The 19,652-nt window shown below is 54.0% G+C and overlaps 1 protein-coding gene across 7 annotated transcripts in view; it reads right to left on the minus strand.

Moving 5' to 3' along the window:
* Window positions 1-19,652, minus strand: part of LOC138727544 (ankyrin repeat and fibronectin type-III domain-containing protein 1-like) — a 271,747-nt gene that overhangs the window by 42,947 nt on the left and 209,148 nt on the right. For 3 of the 7 annotated variants that reach the window (XM_069870035.1, XM_069870034.1, XM_069870036.1), the window contains one exon: window positions 747-875. In XM_069870035.1, coding sequence (XP_069726136.1) covers window positions 747-875 — 129 coding nt within the window. Of the gene's footprint in view, window positions 1-746; window positions 876-6,544; window positions 6,700-6,751; window positions 6,784-19,652 lie in introns of those variants that run through there. The other 4 variants (XM_069870039.1, XM_069870037.1, XM_069870041.1 and 1 more) reach the window with 4 other exon arrangements.

Below are 19,652 nucleotides of genomic sequence, written 5' to 3' on the forward strand. Positions count from 1 at the left end.
AAGGGAAGGGAAGGGAAGGGAAGGGAAGGGAAGGGAAGGGAAGGGAAGGGAAGGGAAGGGAAGGGAAGGGAAGGGAAGGGAAGGGAAGGGAAGGGAAGGGAAGGGAAGGGAAGGGAAGGGAAGGGAAGGGAAGGGAAGGGAAGGGAAGGGAAGGGAAGGGAAGGGAAGGGAAGGGAAGGGAAGGGAAGGGAAGGGAAGGGAAGGGAAGGGAAGGGAAGGGAAGGGAAGGGAAGGGAAGGGAAGGGAAGGGAAGGGAAGGGAAGGGAAGGGAAGGGAAGGGAAGGGAAGGGAAGGGAAGGGAAGGGAAGGGAAGGGAAGGGAAGGGAAGGGAAGGGAAGGGAAGGGAAGGGAAGGGAAGGGAAGGGAAGGGAAGGGAAGGGAAGGGAAGGGAAGGGAAGGGAAGGGAAGGGAAGGGAAGGGAAGGGAAGATGCTGGTGGCAGGGGCTTCTGGAGGTCATGCACTCACACACCCTGGCCTGGCAGACATGCATGTCCACGTCTTACATGAGCCCTGAAAATACCCTGCGGCTTTGTGGGGTCTCCTTCAGCATCCCAAGCAAGGAGCCACCTGGGGTCCTTGCTGCTCCCTGCAACGGTGCGAGGGATTGATACTCTGGCAGAACTCCTGCAGCAGATGGAGGGGTTTCAAGGGGTGTTGTCCCATGGGACATTGCTCACTCAGGGACAAAAAGTGGCAGCAGTGGGGACAGGGAACAGGAGGGGAACTCCTTTCCTGCAGCTCTTACCATTCAATGCTCAGAGACCTGGGCCGGAAGGCAGACAGCTCGGCTGAGGCATACTCAGCTTTCCTTCTCTTCTCCTGCTTCTGCTTAACTGACAAGCGGTGGGCAAACCTAGAGAGGCTGCTTTCCGACCTGGGGAAGGGGAGAGGAGAGGCATTAATGTCACTGAAACAACCTGGCTCCCAGCAGCAGGTCCACAGCACAAAGCCAGGTGATGCCTGGAATGGAAAGGAGGGGGATGCTGGACAGTCAGTGGCACCAGCCTCGGGGGGAAGAGGTAGAGCAGCCGCAGCAGCAGGTTTAGCATTGCTTCATGAATGGTCCTTGGTGTGCTGTTAGCAAAACCAAAGCTGTGACTCTGGCAGGCTGAGTTAGCGCCGGGTTCTGCTCCCCACTGTCGCAAAATCATCTCCCTAGGCTGTATGCTCCTGCATAAAAGCCAGCCAGTGATGACCAGCACTGGAGAAGAGCTTCTTGCAGTGCCTGGGCAGCCAAGGAAGCACTGGCAGAGGGACACAAAGCAGCCACGTGCTCCTTCAGAGAAAGCCCAGAGCTCCTGTGACCTCCCTGCCCTCCCAGGTTGATCTCCACTCTTCAGCACTGAGAGGGCTTTCCATCTGAGTTTTGACACGGAAATCAGTCAGGGATGGCTCAGAGGAGGAAATAAAAAGACCTGTGAGTAAATGGATTCAGCCACAGGACCCACTTGCACCTTTACCCTGGGCAGGAGGCGCCAGCATCATTCCCAGTTGTTGGGAGCATGGAGAAGAGCATCCCCAGGCTCCGGGCCTGTGAAGCTGCTCCACCTCAGCTCTATGTCAGAAGAGAATCACTGTCCTGAGGCACAATCACGTTGTTTCCAAGTCTCCAGTATGTGGAGAACCTGGTGGCCGTAGGGCTGAGGTCCAGCCGAGCACGGCACCACGACCCACCCCTGCTACCAGTTCCCCAGGAGCAGATATGGGAGCAAGGGAGGAGCAGCCTGGGGAGCTGGGACAGCCCAGCTTGGGCACACGACCAGACTGGTGGCACTGGAGCTGTGTGCCAGCTCTCTCACACACACACCAGCATGGCCAGTGCCTCTTCTCCTTCGACCTCCAGCATGACCTGCTCCCACCGCTTGGCCAGCCCGAGGGCAAGCAGGGAAGGGGCAGAAGCGATTTGACAGAGGTCCCAGGGTGTGAAGGACAGACCTGGGAAGACCTTGAACCCACACAGCTGCTAAAGCCAATCCTCCTCTTGAGTTTTGACCAGCTTCAACCAAACAAAACACCTCCAAAAACAGAAAGAAAGAAAAAAAGAAGGTATTTCTCAGAAACGAGAGCTCCCCGCCTTCCCTCACAACAATTAAGCCAACCACAACCAGCTAACAGTTTTTTTCCTGATACATTTTAAACACAGACATCTTAAATTCATTAACTCTGGGTATTGATTTATTTTTCAGCTTATGAATTGCTGTTGCTGGGGACAGGGTGGAGACAGCTTTCTGGAGAAGGCTCTCGTCTCTCCCATCACCGCTGGGAAAGAGCCGCTCAGACCTTCCAGGGCCATTCTTTACATTCTTGAGAAGAAATGCTACTTTGATGTAAAGGATGAGGTTTGCCTTAAAAGAAATACAACAAGAAACCCAAACCCCAGCTTTCCCCAGCTTGTAGCCGGAGGAAAAGGCGTTGGAAGAGGCTGCATCCTGGAGCCTTATGAAAGCCCACTGAGCAAAGCCCTTCACTAACACCAACCCCACCACCTGGTCTCTCCTTTGATCTGGTGTCAAAGCTGGGTTGTAATGAGTCAGATCCCAATTTAGGGAGGTGCAGACACTGGCCACGGATGCTCTGCAGCCCCCGCTGCCTTGTGGACCATGAGCAGCCAGGGATGGGGCTGAGTGGTGGGAACGGGTGCTACTGGCTTCCTATAGCACCTCCTCTATTGGACGCTTGGCTGTTCCCACTGCTGCAGTGCTCAGCTGCCCAGCCTTCCACCTCCCCAGGAGAGGCTCCTGCCATCCTGCAGGGTGAGGGCTCAACCCTCCAGCCACCAGGACACAGGGATGTTGATCTCCTGAGACATGGGGATTGCCTGGAGAACACTGCCCTCTTTGCTACCCTAAACCCATCCCCACCACCCTCCCTGCACCATTACAGACACACCTCCCAAACTGGTTCCCAGTAGGGATGGCGGGGCTGGGAATTCCCAAACCACCTGCATGGGTACAAGAAGGCAGCCACACCACTCAACAAGCAAGTGCTTCTGCTGTGACAGCACACGCTTCTTGTCATCAACACCACCAGGATCATTACACGCCCAGGAGATTCACCCAGATGCATCCACCTACCCCAGGCAGGGAAGAAGCAGTGATTGGATAGAGGAAACAGCACCCACCAAGAAGAGCTGGCGGGGGGAAGAGGGCTCAACAGGGCTCAACATGGAGCACTTCAAGTCTCCAGTGGGGCTGGAGAAGCCTTCTGGATGCCTGGGGGATGTGGCTGCACCATCACTCCCTCTGCGGCACAGCGTTGCACAAGATAGAAGGTGACCAAGAATCTTGAGATGCTGGCTACTGCCTTCACCCTCGAGACCAGCCTTCCAGCCTAGCAGTTGCCCAGCCACAGAGGGGTTCATTGACCACCTCCAACTGCTCACACTCAGGTTAAGAGGAGATGGTCACGACCACTTTGCTGGGCTAGCACCTCCTCCTTGAGAGCCGTCAGCAACTCAGCCAGCCCTCAGCAATGAACCAGCCTCTTCTCACCTCCACCAGACCCAAAAGCTCCAGAAGCATCACTAATTAGAAAGCCAGGAGCACATTACAGTATCATCTGGCTATTTATACAGTGCTGCTTTACATAAACTGTACTGCAGAAGAGGGAATGAATCATACCTGCTCTGCCGGGGCTGCATGCAGGCAAACACAGCCCAACACCGGCAGCCTGCTTGGTCCTGATCTCCTCACCCCACTGAGGCCCTGCTTATGGGTCAGCTTCTCTGAGCTCCTTGTGCTGGAGCTGCTCCGGTTCCCCAGGATGCTCCCAGGGCCAGGATGCTCCCAAGGTCAGGATGCGACCGCAGTGGTGCTGGGCATTGTGCCCAGTGTCTGTGCTCTGTGAGGGGCAGTGGTGGTGAGCTCCTAATGTAGGGGAAGATGCTGCACTTTTACTTCCCAGGTGTTTCCCAAGCACTACTGGATGCCCCTGTTGCTTGAGAAAGATCAGTGTTAGGGATCTTAAGGTAGAGGCAGGGAAACTGAGGCACAGAGAAGCTGTGCTAGTAAGGCATATTCCCTATGTCCGCCAGCATCTTGTGCACTTCACCGATGGGCAAGATTTTCCTGCCTTTACCCATCAGGACCAGCATGCTCAGCATCACAAGTACCAGGGAGGGGAACAAGCAGTACCAGAGAGCCACTGGTGCCTTGAGCTGGCTTCATCGCAGCTGAGGGATGAGGAAAAGGCCAGCACCGCTCCCCCAGACCTGCCAGCTGCATAGGAGGTCCAGCCAAGGCAGGATTTGGGGTGACTGGTCCACCCCACCATAAGCAGCAGCATCTCCACAGCAGCTCAGCATCAGCGCTGTCAGGGCTTGGCAGCCCCAGGCTGCTGTGCCGGCACCTGCCAAGGCTCCCTGTTGGTCTCCACACGCTGCCGAGGAGATGCACGGGGAAAACCATCAATTGAACCATCAACCGCAGCGCTGGGAAGAATTGTCTCCTGACAACCGGAGAAGGTTGTTCAGCTACTGTGCTGTATCATAAATCACACCTCTGTGACTCGCCATCTGTCAGCCAGATTACACATGTTCAGAGTCCCATGTCAGTGTTTAAGTCAGAACACAGCATCTTTTCCCCAGAAATAATCATCAGCCCCGGAGGCTCTTGCAACAATAACCCATCCTCAGCCCTTCTCACCAGACCTCCCAGCAGAGCTGAGCTGGCAACACCGGGGAGGCAGCAATGCCGCTGCCAGTGGGGCACGGCGATGCAAAGCCTGCACATGCCTTCTCCTCCATAAACCCAGGTGGGGTGGCAGGACCTGACATGGCAAAGCCCCCACTGGCATCTCCCGTAGCGCCCGGCCCTTGCTGCCAGGCTCCACTGCTGAAGACAGCGCGGACAGTGCTGTCCCCAGCCTGATGTATGTTGACAGCCCCCAAGGGTCCAAGCAGGATGAGCAGAGGTTGCCTCCAGAGGTTCCCTTGCTGCCGGTACAACCCAGCCAGGCCAAGGGGTAAAACTCCGGCTCAGCACAGGGCACAGCTCCACACCAGCTGTGCTGCCCAAATGTGCCATTTAACACCAGCCTGTTGCCTGCCCCTTCACCAGGCACTTGTTCAAGGGGTCTGACCCAAGCACACGGCACTGACGAAGCCCCCAGCTCGTGAAGGTAGCAGGAACGCAGGCAGAGCAGAGGCATAGCAAGCTGGCAGCTTGGTCCCATCCTGCCTACAGCTCAGCCAGATCGTTGAGCATCACAGAGTGCAGCAAAAATCTGCTCAGCTGCTCTTTCGGATGAGGACAAGGGTCCGAAGCGCCGCCCTCCACCCCCTCGCTGGCCAGGCAGGCAGATGAGCAATGACATTTCCCAAAGCTGACTTAGTACAAAAATACACAGGGGCTCGATTCATCCCTCCCGCTTCACCAGTCATGCACGGGCATGAATCCGGCTGGGGGTTTGCAATGCCTTCCCGCCACGTCCCCCACGCCAAAACTGGAAAATGATGATAAGCAGAATCCCTGTCCCCTCGACCTCACAGGGACCTGCCGCCTGTGCAACAAGCAGCGCCTCGCAGCAGTTTGCAGGCATCAGAGAGAGCGTATGCCCAGAGAAGTCTGGGTGCTTGTGCCTTGTCTCCCTCAGCTGCTGGCACCGCAGATTCAGCTGTGCTGCACTGGAGCTGCTGGGCAGCCCGCAGTCCGTGCAGCCACAACCCATGCCACCAGTATGGGATGGTTGAGGTCACCAGGTACAGGTCACCAGGATGGGACCAGCAGCGCCGGACACCTCGTGTTCCACCAACACACTGAGCCAAGCCCTCGCCACCACACGAGCACAAGCCAACTGTGCCACAAAGACAGAGACATCTTAGCCCAAACAGGAATTACTTCCACTTGTTGCAATCCCTAGCTGAGACTTGGGAGCCAGCACGTGCTTGTACAGGGTTCTGAACTCACCCCGTTCCTGGCAGGCAGCTCCAGCCTCTGGAATGACACAGGCAAGCAAAAGTCCTGGGACAAGCTATGTGGTGGCTGTGGGCAGCCCAGGCACTTGGCAGCATGCAAATAAACCCCATTTTCAACTGGTTGACCTTCTGGGAAGAGTCCTTGCAAAACCAGCTTTCAAGTCAGGCTTCTCCCCACAAGCATCCCGGCCTCGAAGCTGGGGAAGGAACATCCCGCTGCAAGGAGCTGGACGCTGCTGCGGGGTGAGCAGGGCTGGGAGCAAGCGCTGCCCTCCCTGCAACTGCAGGGTTTGGCTCCTCTGAGGGTTTTATTCACGCAGGTGCAGTTAGAATAAAATAGAGAAAAACTACTCGAAGCTGGGAAGGTGCCTCCTGAGCACGCAGCAGCATTTTGGGAAGAGAGAGGCTTTGGAAAGGAAAGTGCACAGCCGCACACAGGCAGCCAGCCTCCGGACAAGCGTCGACTGCCAACATTGCTCCAGCAAACCCTGCTCCCTGGCACAGTTTGGGCACGGCACCCACCTACCCCAGCTCCAGCCACAAGCGTGTCCCCAAGCAGCAGCCAGGGACAGGATCTCGGGTGAGCCTGGGAGCTGAGCTTGGGAGCTGCGCGAGCGATGCTCACTCACCTGCACAGCCTCTGCTCCCTTCCCTCCGCGTTCTGCCGCTCGCCCGCTGCCAGAGGAGCTGCTTATCCAAGAGTGGCTCTTTGGGAGAGTCCCTGTTCCCTCGATGCACACAACCGCAGCCACGCTCCCATCCCGGCCAGGATCCCCAGCTCCCACCCACAATGCCCGACCTCCTCATCCGCCACCTCCGCTTCCCTCACCCATCACCTCAGGTTTCTCGCTCGCTCTCTGCTTGGCTCTTTTTTTCCTTTTCTCTCCTTTTTTTTTTTTTCTTTTCCTCCCAATCTTGTTTCTATAGAAACGAGATTAGCAGAGGGGGAAATAAAACAGCCCCATGTGACTCAGATTCCGACACTGAAGAATCTCCCCGTCGCACTTGCTGGAGCTTTACATAACCACGAGTCGGGGCGGGCTCAGCCAGGGACTGAGCTCAGGTGAGCAGGCTCGGACAAGAAGGACCAGGCTCGGCTGCAGAGGGATCACCAGGCAGAAGGTGGCAATGCCTTGGGCTCATCTCCACTGCTCTGGGCTTTCTGTGGCACACCTGATGCAGCACTGTGCCACCAAACCCCACTGGCCCAGAGGACACTGTGAGCCCCTGTTTTGCTAGCTGATCCTGTTGAGAAGGGGAGAAAGCAAAGGTGGTGATGTTGAAAACCACTTTAACTCCTACAAAACTCAGAATGGTTCAGGTTGGAAGGGACCTCAAAGCCCATCCAGTTCCAAACTCCCTGCCATGGGCAGCGACACCTCCTACTGGATCAGGGGGCTCAAACCTCATCCAACAAACCCACACCACAGGTGAGCTTCGGAGGAGAGCCCCAGGTGCCCTTCCATGCTGCCAGGCTGTCCTTCCCTCTACCCTCACCCCTCAGGAATGTGGTTTTGGCCACTGATCTCTGATATCTGTGGACTCATGGGTTACAATGCAGGGAACCGGGTGAGCTGCAGACAGCTACATACTCCACTCACCCTGTGTTCCTCCTTCTCAATCTCCTAAATCCATGAGCAACATCCAAGGTTGGGGTGAACAAGCCACAGAGTGAGCTTTTCCACCCCTAAACAGTGGTCATCGAGGGAGAGGCACGGGACATAGAGGGCTGAAGGCTCGGCAGCTCAGCTGAAGTGCATTTACACCAATGCACACAGCATGAGTAGTAAGAAGGAAGAGCTGGAAGCTGTCGTAGGACAAGGAGCCTATGATGTTGTTGCCATCACGGAAACGTGGTGGGATGACTCATATAATTGGAGTGCAGCTATGGTGGGGTACAAACTCTACAGGCGGGATAGGAAGGGTAGGAGAGGAGGTGGGGTAGCCCTCTCTGTAAGGGAGGACTTGGACACCGTTGAGATGGATTGTGGCGATGAGGAGATTGAGTGCCTGTGGGTTAAAATCAGAGGAGCCCACCAGAAGGCAGATTTTGTGATGGGAGTCTGTTACAGACCACCCAGCCAAGGAGAAGCAGCTGATGAGCTCTTCTATAAACAGCTGGGGTTAATCTCTAGATTGATGCCTCTTGTTCTTGTGGGAGACTTCAATCTTCCTGATATCTGCTGGAAGTACAATAGAGCAGAAAGGAAGCAGTCTAGGAGGTTCCTGGAGTGCATGGAAGACAACTTCCTTGTACAGCTGGGGAATGAACCAACAAGCGAGGGTGCCCTCCTGGACCTGCTGTTGGTGAACAGAGAAGGCCTTGTGGGGGATGTGGCAGTAGGTGGTCGCCTAGGACAAAGTGATCATGAGATGATAGTGTTTTCTGTTCTAGGTGAAGTGAAGAGGGTGGTTAGTAGGACAGCAGCATTAAATTTCCAGAGGGCAGACTTTGAACTCTTCAGAAGGCTGGTTGGCAAAGTCTTATGGGAGACAGTACTTAAGGGCAAGGGAGCCCATGAGGGCTGGGAGCTCTTCAAAAAGGAAATCCTAGCAGCTCAGGAGAAAGCCATCCCCGTGTTCCAGAAAAAAAGCCAGCAGGGAAGAAAACCAGCTTGGTTGAACAGAGAGATCTTGAGTGATATCAAGAAGAAGAGAAATGTTTATGGGCTCTGGAAGAGGGGACAGGCCTCTTGGGTGGACTACAGGAGGGAAGTGAGGTTGTGTAGAGAAAAAATCAGAAGGGCTAAGGCTCAACTAGAAATCAGATTGGCAAAGTCTGTGAAAGATAACAAAAAATCTTTCTATAAATATACAAATAATAAAAGGAGGACTAGGGAGACCATACAGTCCCTATTGGACGCAGAAGGAACAACAGTGACAGGGGATGAGGAAAAGGCTGAGGTACTTAATGCCTTCTTTGCCTCAGTCTTTAATTGTAAAGAAAGTCGTTCTGTCTGTGTACAAACCCAGGAGCTAGAGGAGCAAAATGAGGCTCCCATGATCCAAGAGGAGGTGGTCAGAGCCTTGCTAGCCCGACTAGATACCCACAAGTCTATGGGGCTGGATGGGATTCATCCAAGGGTATTGAAGGAGCTGGCGGATGTGCTGGCCAAACCCCTTTCCATCATCTTCCAACAGTCCTGGAAGACTGGGGAAGTCCCACTGGACTGGAGGCTGATGTTGTGTCCATCTACAAGAAGGGTCACAGGGAGGATCCAGGGAACTACAGCCCTGTCAGTCTGACCTCAGTGCCAGGGAAAGTGATGGAACAGGTGATCTTGAGTGCTATCATGAAGCACATGCAAGAGAACCAGGTGATCAGGCCCAGTCAACACGGGTTCACAAAAGGCAGGTCTTGCCAAACTAACCTGATCGCCTTCTATGACAAAGTGACTTGGCTGCTGGATGAGGGAAAGGCTGTGGATGTATCTTCCTGGACTTCAGTAAAGCCTTTGACACAGTTTCTCACAGCATTCTGCTTCAGAAACTGTCACCTCTGGCCTGGACAGGCGCACACTCTCCTGGGTGGAAAACTGGTTGGCTGCCCGGGCCCAGAGAGTGGTGGGAAATGGTGTGAAATCCAGCTGGAGGCCAGTGACAAGTGGGGTTCCCCAGGGCTCAGTGCTGGGTCCAGCCCTGTTCAATGTCTTTATCAATGACCTGGATGAAGGCATCGAGTGCACCCTTGGCAAGTTTGTGGATGACACTAAGCTGGGTGGAAGTGTGGATCTGCTGGAGGGTCGGGAGGCTCCAAAGGGATCTGAACAGGCTGGACCGCTGGGCTGAGTCCAATGGCAGGAGGTTTAACAAGGCCAAATGCCGGGTTCTGCACTTGGGGCTCAACAACCCTGAGCAGTGCTACAGACTAGGAGAAGTCTGGCTGGAAAGCTGCCTGGAGGAGAAGGACCTGGGGGTGTTGGTTGACAGCGACTGAACATGAGCCAGCAGTCGCCCAGGTGGCCAAGAAGGCCAATGGCATCTTGGCTTGGATCAGAAACAGCGTGACCAGCAGGTCCAGGGAGGTTATTCTCCTTCTGTACTTGGCACTGGTGAGACCGCTCCTCGAATCCTGTGTTCAGTTCTGGGCCCCTCACCACAAGAAGGATGTTGAGGCTCTGGAGAGAGTCCAGAGAAGAGCAACGAAGCTGGTGAAGGGACTGGAGAACAGGCCTTATGAGGAACGGCTGAGAGAGCTGGGGTTGTTTATCCTGGAGAAGAGGAGGCTGAGGGGAGACCTCATTGCTCTCTCCAACTACCTGAAAGGAGGTTGTGGAGAGGAGGGTGATGGCCTCCTCTCCAGGAGGACAGGACAAGAGGGAATGGCCTCAAGCTCCACCAGGGGAAGTTTAGGTTGGACATTAGGAAAAAATTTTTCATGGAAAGGGTCATTGGGCACTGTCAGAGGCTGCCCAGGGAGGTGGTTGATTCACCTTCCCTGGAGGAGTTTAAGGGACGGGTGGACGAGGTGCTAAGGGGCATGGTTTAGTGTTTGATCGGAATGGTTGGACTCGATGATCCGGTGGGTCTTTTCCAACCTGGTTATTCTATGATTCTATAGTGCACAGGGAATTCCCAAACCCTGAGATGCTGCACACCTCAGCTCCAGTGAGTGGTGGGTGAGAGGCACTGGGTCTCCCTGACTAAAGCCTGCAGAACTCAGGCTTGAGGACAGATGCTGAGCACACGCGGTCATTGCTGCCTGCCAAAGATGCCCACCCAGGGCTTCTGCTGATGACTCTCCACCTCTGTACTAGACGCTGCCCTCCTGCTAGGGCCTCACTCCCCACTTCCCTAGGGCTGGAAATGGGATGCTTGGGTGATGTCCTGCCATAATACAACAGTTCAACCCAAACCACAGCAAGGTGTCTCCTCCAAGGCAGTAGCACAGGAACTCAGTTGGGTTTGCACTTGCTATGGCAGCAGAGAGCACCTCAGGAGTTTCGCTCCCAGCTCCATGCAGGGAGAGGAACTCATAGAATCATAGAATCACTAGGTTGGAAAGGACCCACTGGATCATTGAGTCCAACCATTCCCATCAATCACTAAACCATGTCCCTCAGCACCTCAGTGATAGTTTCTCCAAGTTCCTGGGTCTCCTCTGGGACTCCAGCGTGCCATTCCCTGCACTGACTCAGCCACAATTAGTCGGTGAGAGCTGAACTGGTACAGCCTGAGATCTGCCTGCGGGTTATTCCATTAGGAAATCTCTCCCCCCAAGCAGTGTTGAACAGTGTGCCAGTGGAACAGATGCTCCATTCCCTCCGTGAGGGGCTCAGGACAGATTAGACAGCGTGACAGCAGCTGCTGGCAGCATGGTTTCAGCAAGCGATGAGTTCAGCCGTACCCACCAAGCAAACTTTTCCACACGTTATCTATCCCAGGATTGTTAGCTGGGTGATGTGCCAGGGTTGGGTGATGCCACAGAGAAGAAGACAAAGGCTTTCGCACTGCCAAGGGCATGAGATCTGCATGTGCTCTGGCTCACCCACCTGCTGGAGCTGGGTCTTCACAAGCAAAACCAGCAAAACCAGCCAGCCTGATGGGAATGAGCAAAGCTGATGATTTTGACCCAATGAGGGGATTGCTGCAAAGGGGAGGACAACTGGTCAGTGTGCTGAGGCCAGAGAGAGGGACATTGGGGATGCTGCAGATGGGGAAAGAATGGCAGGAGATGATAAAGAAAGAAGCTGGAGGTTTTGACTAAATGGAGCAAAGAGACAGCCCTGTGGCATGATGTTGCAGCTCCAAATAAGATGCCGTGTTTAAATGCCCTGAACTGTTCTCCCCTGCACCAGAGCACACATAAGCACGAGCAGCCTCTTGGCTGATGAGTGCCTTAAAGCTGTATGGGAGAGACAGGTCAGAGCTGCAAAACACCAATAACCATAATCCACAGCAGCCCCTAGTCACTGTAATAGCTTGACAGGTCAGCCACAGTGAAGGGAACAGATCTTCTGGTGGTCACCGACATCCACCATGTACTTGGGGGCATTAGCAGCGCTTAAAGATTGTCGGTGAGAACTGCTTTGCCAGACCTGGCTCTTCACAAGGCTGGCAGATGTCGTCACCTGGACTGGGGACAATGTGATTGAGAGCAGCCCCGAGGAGAAAGGTGCTGATTGATGAGAAGCTCAACATGAGCCAGCAACATGTGCTTGCAGCCCAGAAAACATCCATGTCCTGGGCTGCATCCGAAGCAGTGGGAACAGCAGGGCCAGGGAGGGGATTCTGCCCCTCTGCTCTGCCCACCTGGAGCCCTGCATCCAGTTCTGGAATTCCCAACATAAGAAGGAGATGGAACTGTTGGAACAGATCCAGAGGAGGCTACCTCTGCTATGAAGACAGGCTGAGAGAGTTGGGGTTGTTCAGCCTGGAGAAGAGAAGGCTGTGGGGAGACCTTAGAGCAGCTTCCAGTACTGAAAGGGGCTCCAGGAAAGCTGAGGAGAGACTTTTTACAAGGGCCTGGAGTGACAGGATGAGGGGGAATGACTTTAAATTTAGATTAGACATTAGGAAGAAATTCTTCATAATGAGGGTGGGGAGGCCCTGGCCCAGGTTGTCCTGAGAAGTGGTGGCTGCCCCATCCCTGGAGGTGTTCACAGCCAGGATGCATCTGGCTTTCAGACCCTTGATCCAGTGGGACGTGTCCCTGCCCATGGCAGGGGGTGAAACTGGATGGGCTCTGAGTTCCCTTCCAACCCAAACCATTCTGTGATTCTACGATGCTGGGCTGGCTCCCTGGGAAGGACCAAGCTGAACTTTGCAGGATCTGGCTCTGCAGCAAGGAGCTGGGCAGAGCGGATAGGATCCTCTATTTAAAAAGGATAACGAGGCTTTGATACATGCAGCTAATTAGAGTGGGCATTATTAGGCTGCATTACAATGAGCGAGTCGGTGGCCGAACTCCATTCCTGACCTGCGTCACAAGGTGGGTAGGTGCACCCAGGGATGAACAGAGAAGGGAACCTGGGGGAGAAGGAGGAGATACATCATGGGTGTGTTTAAATAAGTGGAAATGCATATTTTAGATAAAGGTTGTTTATAAAGGAGGCTAAGGAAAGAAATGCAACACATCCCTTCAGCACAGCCTCCCTGAGCAAGCCAGGCAGCCTCAGGATCCTGCTGCCTGCTCACTCCAGCCCTGAAGGTGAGTTCTGCCAGCACCCTTCAGGTATGCTGTGAGGTCCCACCAAACCCCTGGGTCCTGTGCCCCTGAGCAGAACCCCAGGCTGACTGTTCTGAGCTATTTTGAGGCCAGACTAAAGCAGCACCCAGGGAGAAACCCAATCTCATGTCCTGCTTGCATCTCCCAAAGCCCATCTTTGTTCCCCTGGCCAGTATTCAGTACCAAGGCAGTTGCTTTACTCCAGTGGAGGCAAACAAAAGCAGCAAGAATCCCTGGAAATGGATGGCATTTTTAGAACTTTCTTCCTTGTTTTCTTTGAAAACTGGAGTTTTGTCAAACTTAGAGCATTTGCTGCAAAGAATGGCATGCCAATCCAAGCAGAAGGAACCATCTGATGAGTCCCAAATTAAAATGTTCCTTTGTTTTGGCTCTCAAACATTGTATTTTAATACCAATGTAACATTTCAAATGGAAGGTAAATTTGCATGTCCTTCCCCCTAAAAATTCTCTGCCAAACCAATGATTTTCTTCATTTGCATTTTGATAATACCAACTGTTTCCCCTTTGACCAACAGCTGTCCATGCAGGATCAGAGATGCTGGGCACGCGTCGTGAGTCACACTGTGCCCCACAGCCCCCTGGCACGCCCGTGCTGCCGGTGGGCATAGGACCTGCACCAGTACCCTCTTCCATGGGCATCATCATCACCCACGGGCACCCACGGTGCTGCTGTGGACGTGTTCCCATGTGGATCTGAGTCAGGAAGCCCCCCAGTGCAAGCCCAGCAAGGAGGCAGTGTGACAAGCTTCCAAGAGACCCCGCACCCAGCCTGTGAACAGGGCTGCAGGACTCCAGAAGACATGGGATCCTAAAGATGACAGCTCCATAATTACAGTGGAGTGACAGAAACCCCATAAAACTACACATGGGAATGAGTTTCTTACAGAAGCTGTGGATGCCCCATCACCTGGTCTTCAAAGTCAGGTTGAATGGCTCTTTAAGCAACCAGATCCAGTGGAAGTTGTCCCTGCCCATGGCAAGGAGGTGGGTCTAGATGATCTTTGAAGATCCCTTCCAATCCAAACCACTCTATGACTGTGTCCTGCAAGTTTCCTCCACCACTTCATTAATCACATGTACCAATAAGCTTCACCCTCAAAATTAGCTTGATAGACTTTAAAAACACAAGTCTAGCCATTGTCAGACAACTGAATAAAAGCTATAAAATAAAAAGGGTAAAATGTCTTTCCTCAAGCAAAATCCCCATCAACTTGCTTATTTTTAAGAATTCTATGATTTCCCACTTCTATTGTTTTTACTGAAGATTTTGCTCCTTCCTGAGCAGCAGGACAGAGAACTTGGGCTCTTCCAACCAAGATTTGTGGACGTGCTTGAGCGTAAACCTGTCCCCTTCTTGCAGGTGACAGGAAAGCTCCACATGCAACCCTGGGTGCTGCTTTTCAATTTTGCCTCGGCAATTAAAGCTTTTATTCAAATTCAAAAGATGACCGGGGATAATAAAGAAAACAAGAGAAAAAGACAAAACCCATCAAATCTCTTTCCTTGCATGTGATCTGCATGGATGGGTGAGGATCTTCCTCCTGCCACTCCTCAGTGGCCACTCCGGCCACTGCTCACAGCGAGGCACCATCGAGCCATCCCAACACCCCTGCCATGACATCTTGGCATCCCTGCCCAAAATCTCCACCGTGCCATCCCAGCATTCCTGCCATGACATTCTGGCATGCCATCTCAGCACTGCTGCCATGCCACCCTGGCATCATAGAATCATAGAATCAGGTTGGGAAAGACCCATCGGATCATCGAGTCCAACCATTCCTATCAATCACTTAACCATGTCCCTTAGCACCTCATCCACCCGTCCCTTAAACCCCTCCAGGGAAGGTGACTCAACCCCCTCCCTGGGCAGACTCTGACAGTGCCCAATGACCCTTTCCGTGAAATATTTTCTCCTCATGTCCAGCCTGAACCTCCCCTGGTGGAGCTTGAGGCCATTCCTTCTCGTCCTGTCCCCTGGCACTTGGAAGAAGAGCCCAGCTCCCTCTTCTCCACAACCTCCTTTCAGGTAGTTGGAGAGAGCAATGAGGTCTCCCCTCAGCCTCCTCTTCTCCAGCCTAAACACCCCCAGCTCTCTCAGCCGTTCCTCATAAGGCCTGTTCTCCAGCCCCCTCTCCAGCTTCGTTGCTCTTCTCTGGACTCGCTCCAGAGCCTCAACATCCTTCTTGTGGTGAGGGGCCCAGAACTGAACCCAGGATTCGAGGTGCGGTCTCACCAGTGCCTCACCCTGCCATCCCAGCCTCCCTGACATGGTGCCCTGTCATCCCCACCGTGCTGTCCCAGCATCTCTGCTGTGCCATCCTGGCATCCTTGCTGTTCCGTCTTGGCATGCCTGCCATGGCATCCCAGCATCCCAGGCATGGCATCCCAGTAACCTTGTCATGCCATCCTGTCACCTCACTGTGCCAGCCCAGCATCCCAACTGTGCCATCCTGGCATCCCTGCCTTGTTATCCCAGCATCCCTGCCATGCCATCCTGGCATCCCCACTGTGCCATATCCAGCATCCCAACTGCTCCACCCTGGCAACCCTGCCATGCTATCCCAGCATCCCTGCTGTGCCACCCATCTTGGCATCCATGCCATGGCACCCTGGCATGCCCACCATGCCGTCCACATCTGTCCCAGCGGCTCTGCCTTCACCCACTGTGCTGCCCCGGGGACGTGCCCTTGTTTTGTCTGAGAGCTGCACTCACGCTGGAGCCGACTCTTGTTTTAAATGGCCCCGCATCCGACGCTGCTCACAGGAATGGAAAAGCTTGTTATTCTGGGCTGCCAGGTGGCCAGGCTTTTCCAAGTGCAGGAGAGGAGTGATGTGGTTAACACACGCTGGCTGCAGAGCCTCGATGGTTTTCCTTTCTCGTCTGGCACCTGCCTGCTCCAGTGGACCACACCGCCTGCCACCAGCACTCAATGCTGGGATGCGCAGGCAGGTGCCAGGAGCCGGGCGTGCACACTGGCATTTTTCATAGAATCATAGAATCATAGAATCATAGAATAACCAGGTTGGAAGAGACCCACTGGATCATCGAGTCCAACCATTCCTATCAAACACTAAACCACGTCCCTCAGCACCTCATCCACCCATCCCTTAAACACCCCCAGGGAAGGTGAATCAACCACCTCCCTGGGCAGCCTCTGACAGTGCCCAATGACCCTTTCCATGATAATTTTTTTCCTAATGTCCAGCCTAAACCTCCCCTGGTGGAGCTTGAGGCCATTCCCTCTTGTCCTGTCCCTGTCACTTGGGAGAAGAGCCCAGCTCCCTCCTCTCCACAACCTCCTTTCAGGTAGTTGGAGAGAGCAATGAGGTCTCCCCTCAGCCTCCTCTTCTCCAGGCTAAACACCCCCAGCTCTCTCAGCCGTTCCTCATAAGGCCTGTTCTCCAGCCCCTTCACCAGCATCGTTGCTCTTCTCTGGACTCGCTCCAGAGCCTCAACATCCTCCTTGTGGTGAGGGGACAGAACTGAACACAGGATTCAAGGTGCGGTCTCACCAGTGCCGAGTCCAGAGGGAGAAGAACCTCCCTGGACCTGCTGGCCACGCCGTTTCTGATCCAAGCCAAGATGCCATTGGCCTTCTTGGCCACCTGGGCGACTGCTGGCTCATGGTCAGTCGCTGTCAACCAACACCCCCAGGTCCTTCTCCTCCAGGCAGCTTTCCAGCCAGACTTCTCCTAGTCTGTAGCACTGCTCAGGGTTGTTGTGCCCCAAGTGCAGGACCCAGCATTTGGCCTTGTTAAACCTCCTGCCATTGGACTCAGCCCAGCGGTCCAGCCTGTTCAGATCCCTTTGCAGCCTCCCTACCCTCCAGCAGATCCACATTTCCACCCAGCTTAGTGTCGTCTGCAAACTTGCTAAGGGTGCACTCGATGCCTTCATCCAGATCATTGATAAAGACATTGAACAGGGCTGGACCCAGCACTGAGCCCTGGGGAACCCCACTTGTAACTGGCAGTAGCTGCACAGGGTTGTTGTGCCCCAAGTGCAGGACTCGGCATTTGGCCTTGTTAATCTCATGTAATTGGTCTCAGCCCAGCAGTCCAGTCTGTTCCCTGATGCTCATCTCCCATCCCACCCTGCACAAACACCCTCGCACTCCCCAGCACCCTCTGGCACACCCAGGTGTACAATGGTTTCTATGATTCTATGAAGGAGTCCAGAGCCCGAGACACCACCGCACCCACCCAGGAACGGAGCCCCACTAGGGTCCCATGGGCCCTGCTGCCCATGGACAACGCAGAGCTGGGCCAGGACATGTCCCATGGGTTTATCCAGCCTGGACAAAAGAAGGCTGTGGGGAGAACTTAGAGCAGCTTCCAGTACTGAAAGGAGCTGGAGGAAAACTGGGGAGGGGCTCACGATCAGAGAGTGCAGATATAGGATGAGGGAGAATGGTTTTGAGCTGAATGAGGGGAGATTGAGATGAGATCTTAGGAAGAAATGTTTTCCTGTGAGGGTGGGGAGGTCCTGGTCCAGGTTGCCCAGAGCAGTGGTGGCTGCCCCATCCCTGGAGGTGTTCCTGGCCAGGCTGGATGGGGCTTGGAGACCCCTGATCCAGTGGGAGGTGGCAGGGGTATGGACCTGATGGGCTTTAAGGTCCCTTCTAACTCAAACCACTCCATGATTCTTTGACTCTATGACCAGACCCACACCTGTGCTGCCTCCTGCAAGTGCTGGGTGGCTAGTGGTGCTGGAGGTCCCCAAAGGCCACCCAGCATCTCCGTGTTTAATTCACAAAGCTTCTCAGACTGTTAAAGTAGCATCTATAAGATAAATATGTATTAAAACCCAACCCATTGAGGATCCTGGGCTTCTTTTCTTTTTTTTTTTTTTCAACCGAGGAGGAAGGAAAAATGCCACAAGTGAAACAACATACAAAACTCATGTTCACGAGCACCAACTGGGAAAAACTCAAGTATTTTTACAGCCATAAGATGTCACGAAGTTGCACACAGCCCTGTTCTCTCCCCTGCATCTCCTCTCTGACAGAAAGGAAGCAGTTCTTGGGGCTTTTGCAGTAGCTGAGCCCATTCCCCAGCCCTGGCTCTTCTCCCAGCACCCTGTCCCAGTCTCAGGTTTGGCAGCAGGAAAATGTGGATCCATGGTGACACAGGTGAAATATAGGCATGGCACACCCTGATGGTTCTCCCCATGGGGCTCTTTGGCTTTCCCTTAGTTCTTGTGAGCATAGAATCATTGAATGGGTTGAGCTGGAAGAGACCTTAAAGCCCATCCAGTTCCAACCTTCTGCCATGGGCAGGGACACCTCCCATTGGATCAGGGGGCTCCAAGCCCCATCCAACCTGGCCTTGAACACCTCCAGGGATGGGGCAACCACAACTTCCCTGGGCAACATGTTCCAGGGCCTCCCCACCCTCATTGTGAAGAAATTCCTCCTTATGTCCAGCCTAAATCTGCTCCTCTTCAATTTATAGCCATCAGGTTTTTGAACACATCCCACTGAGTTATCTTGTACCAGTGTCTGGAACTGCATCTTTTTCTCTTCCCAGCATCCCCAGTTCTTTCCAGTCCAGTGAAACTCAGTGAAACTCCCTCACCACCCTGCCCAAGGCTCTTGCCCACTGGCACCTTTGCCCAGCACGGGGACACAGGATGCTGCTCAACAACCCTTGGAATAACGGGGTCAGTGGGACAGGCAATCTAAAACTGCAACTCATCCAAAAGTCCCCTTCAGGAGGCGTGACAAGGATTTACAAAGGTTTCTCTTGCAAGAAGAGGAAAAGTGCAGGAGAGAAAAGCCCTTGGCGTGCCTCCCTCGTGGCTGCCTCCAGCCACTGCGTCTGCCCCACGGCAGGGAAGCGCCATGGAGGTTTGAGGGACTTGAAGGGATTTGCGACGCAATAAAAACATTCCTGCTTGCAAAGCATGAAACCCCAAAAGTTTATGGGAAACCACTGTCTTCGGGATGTCTGCATATCTTCAGGCATCCTGGGAGCTGTAGTTCAAAGAAACCAAGAAAAAGCAAGCGGCTGATAATGACGGGTTCTGGACGGAGGTTGTGTGACTATTGGCTCCCACATGAAAGCCTGAATTTCTGGGATGCTGAGCACGTTTCTGCAGCCAAGAGAGAAGAGAGCTCCTTGGCGCCTGGGGCATGAAGGACTCCAGCAATGGAGTGAGGGAGAGCGAGAGGCACTCACCACCCTTGGGGAAGAGCAAACGGCCTCGGCTCTGACGCAAGCAACTCAAAAGCCAAGTGTCGATGATTTGGAGGAGGGATGTGCTGCGACAGGAGCCAAGCAGGATGGGTCAAAGCTATTTCCAGGGCCAGAAACCTTGCTGTGATCTGTGAGAGATGTGGTCTCTGTGGGAGACACATCTCCAGCCAGCATCCGGCCAAAGGCCAGCTGGGTGGGCAGCCACAGCAAGAGACTGAGCATGGGGATGGGCTCCTCCTCCAGTCCAGGCTGCGAGGGGACCCAGCACTCTGGCTTTCATCTGGTACTTTGAAAATCAAATAACATCAGTCTGGGCTGCATGGTCTCACCTATGAGCTAAAGGATCCGTG

Source organism: Phaenicophaeus curvirostris, chromosome 16 (genome assembly GCF_032191515.1).
Source record: "Phaenicophaeus curvirostris isolate KB17595 chromosome 16, BPBGC_Pcur_1.0, whole genome shotgun sequence".
NCBI lineage: Eukaryota > Metazoa > Chordata > Aves > Cuculiformes > Cuculidae > Phaenicophaeus > Phaenicophaeus curvirostris.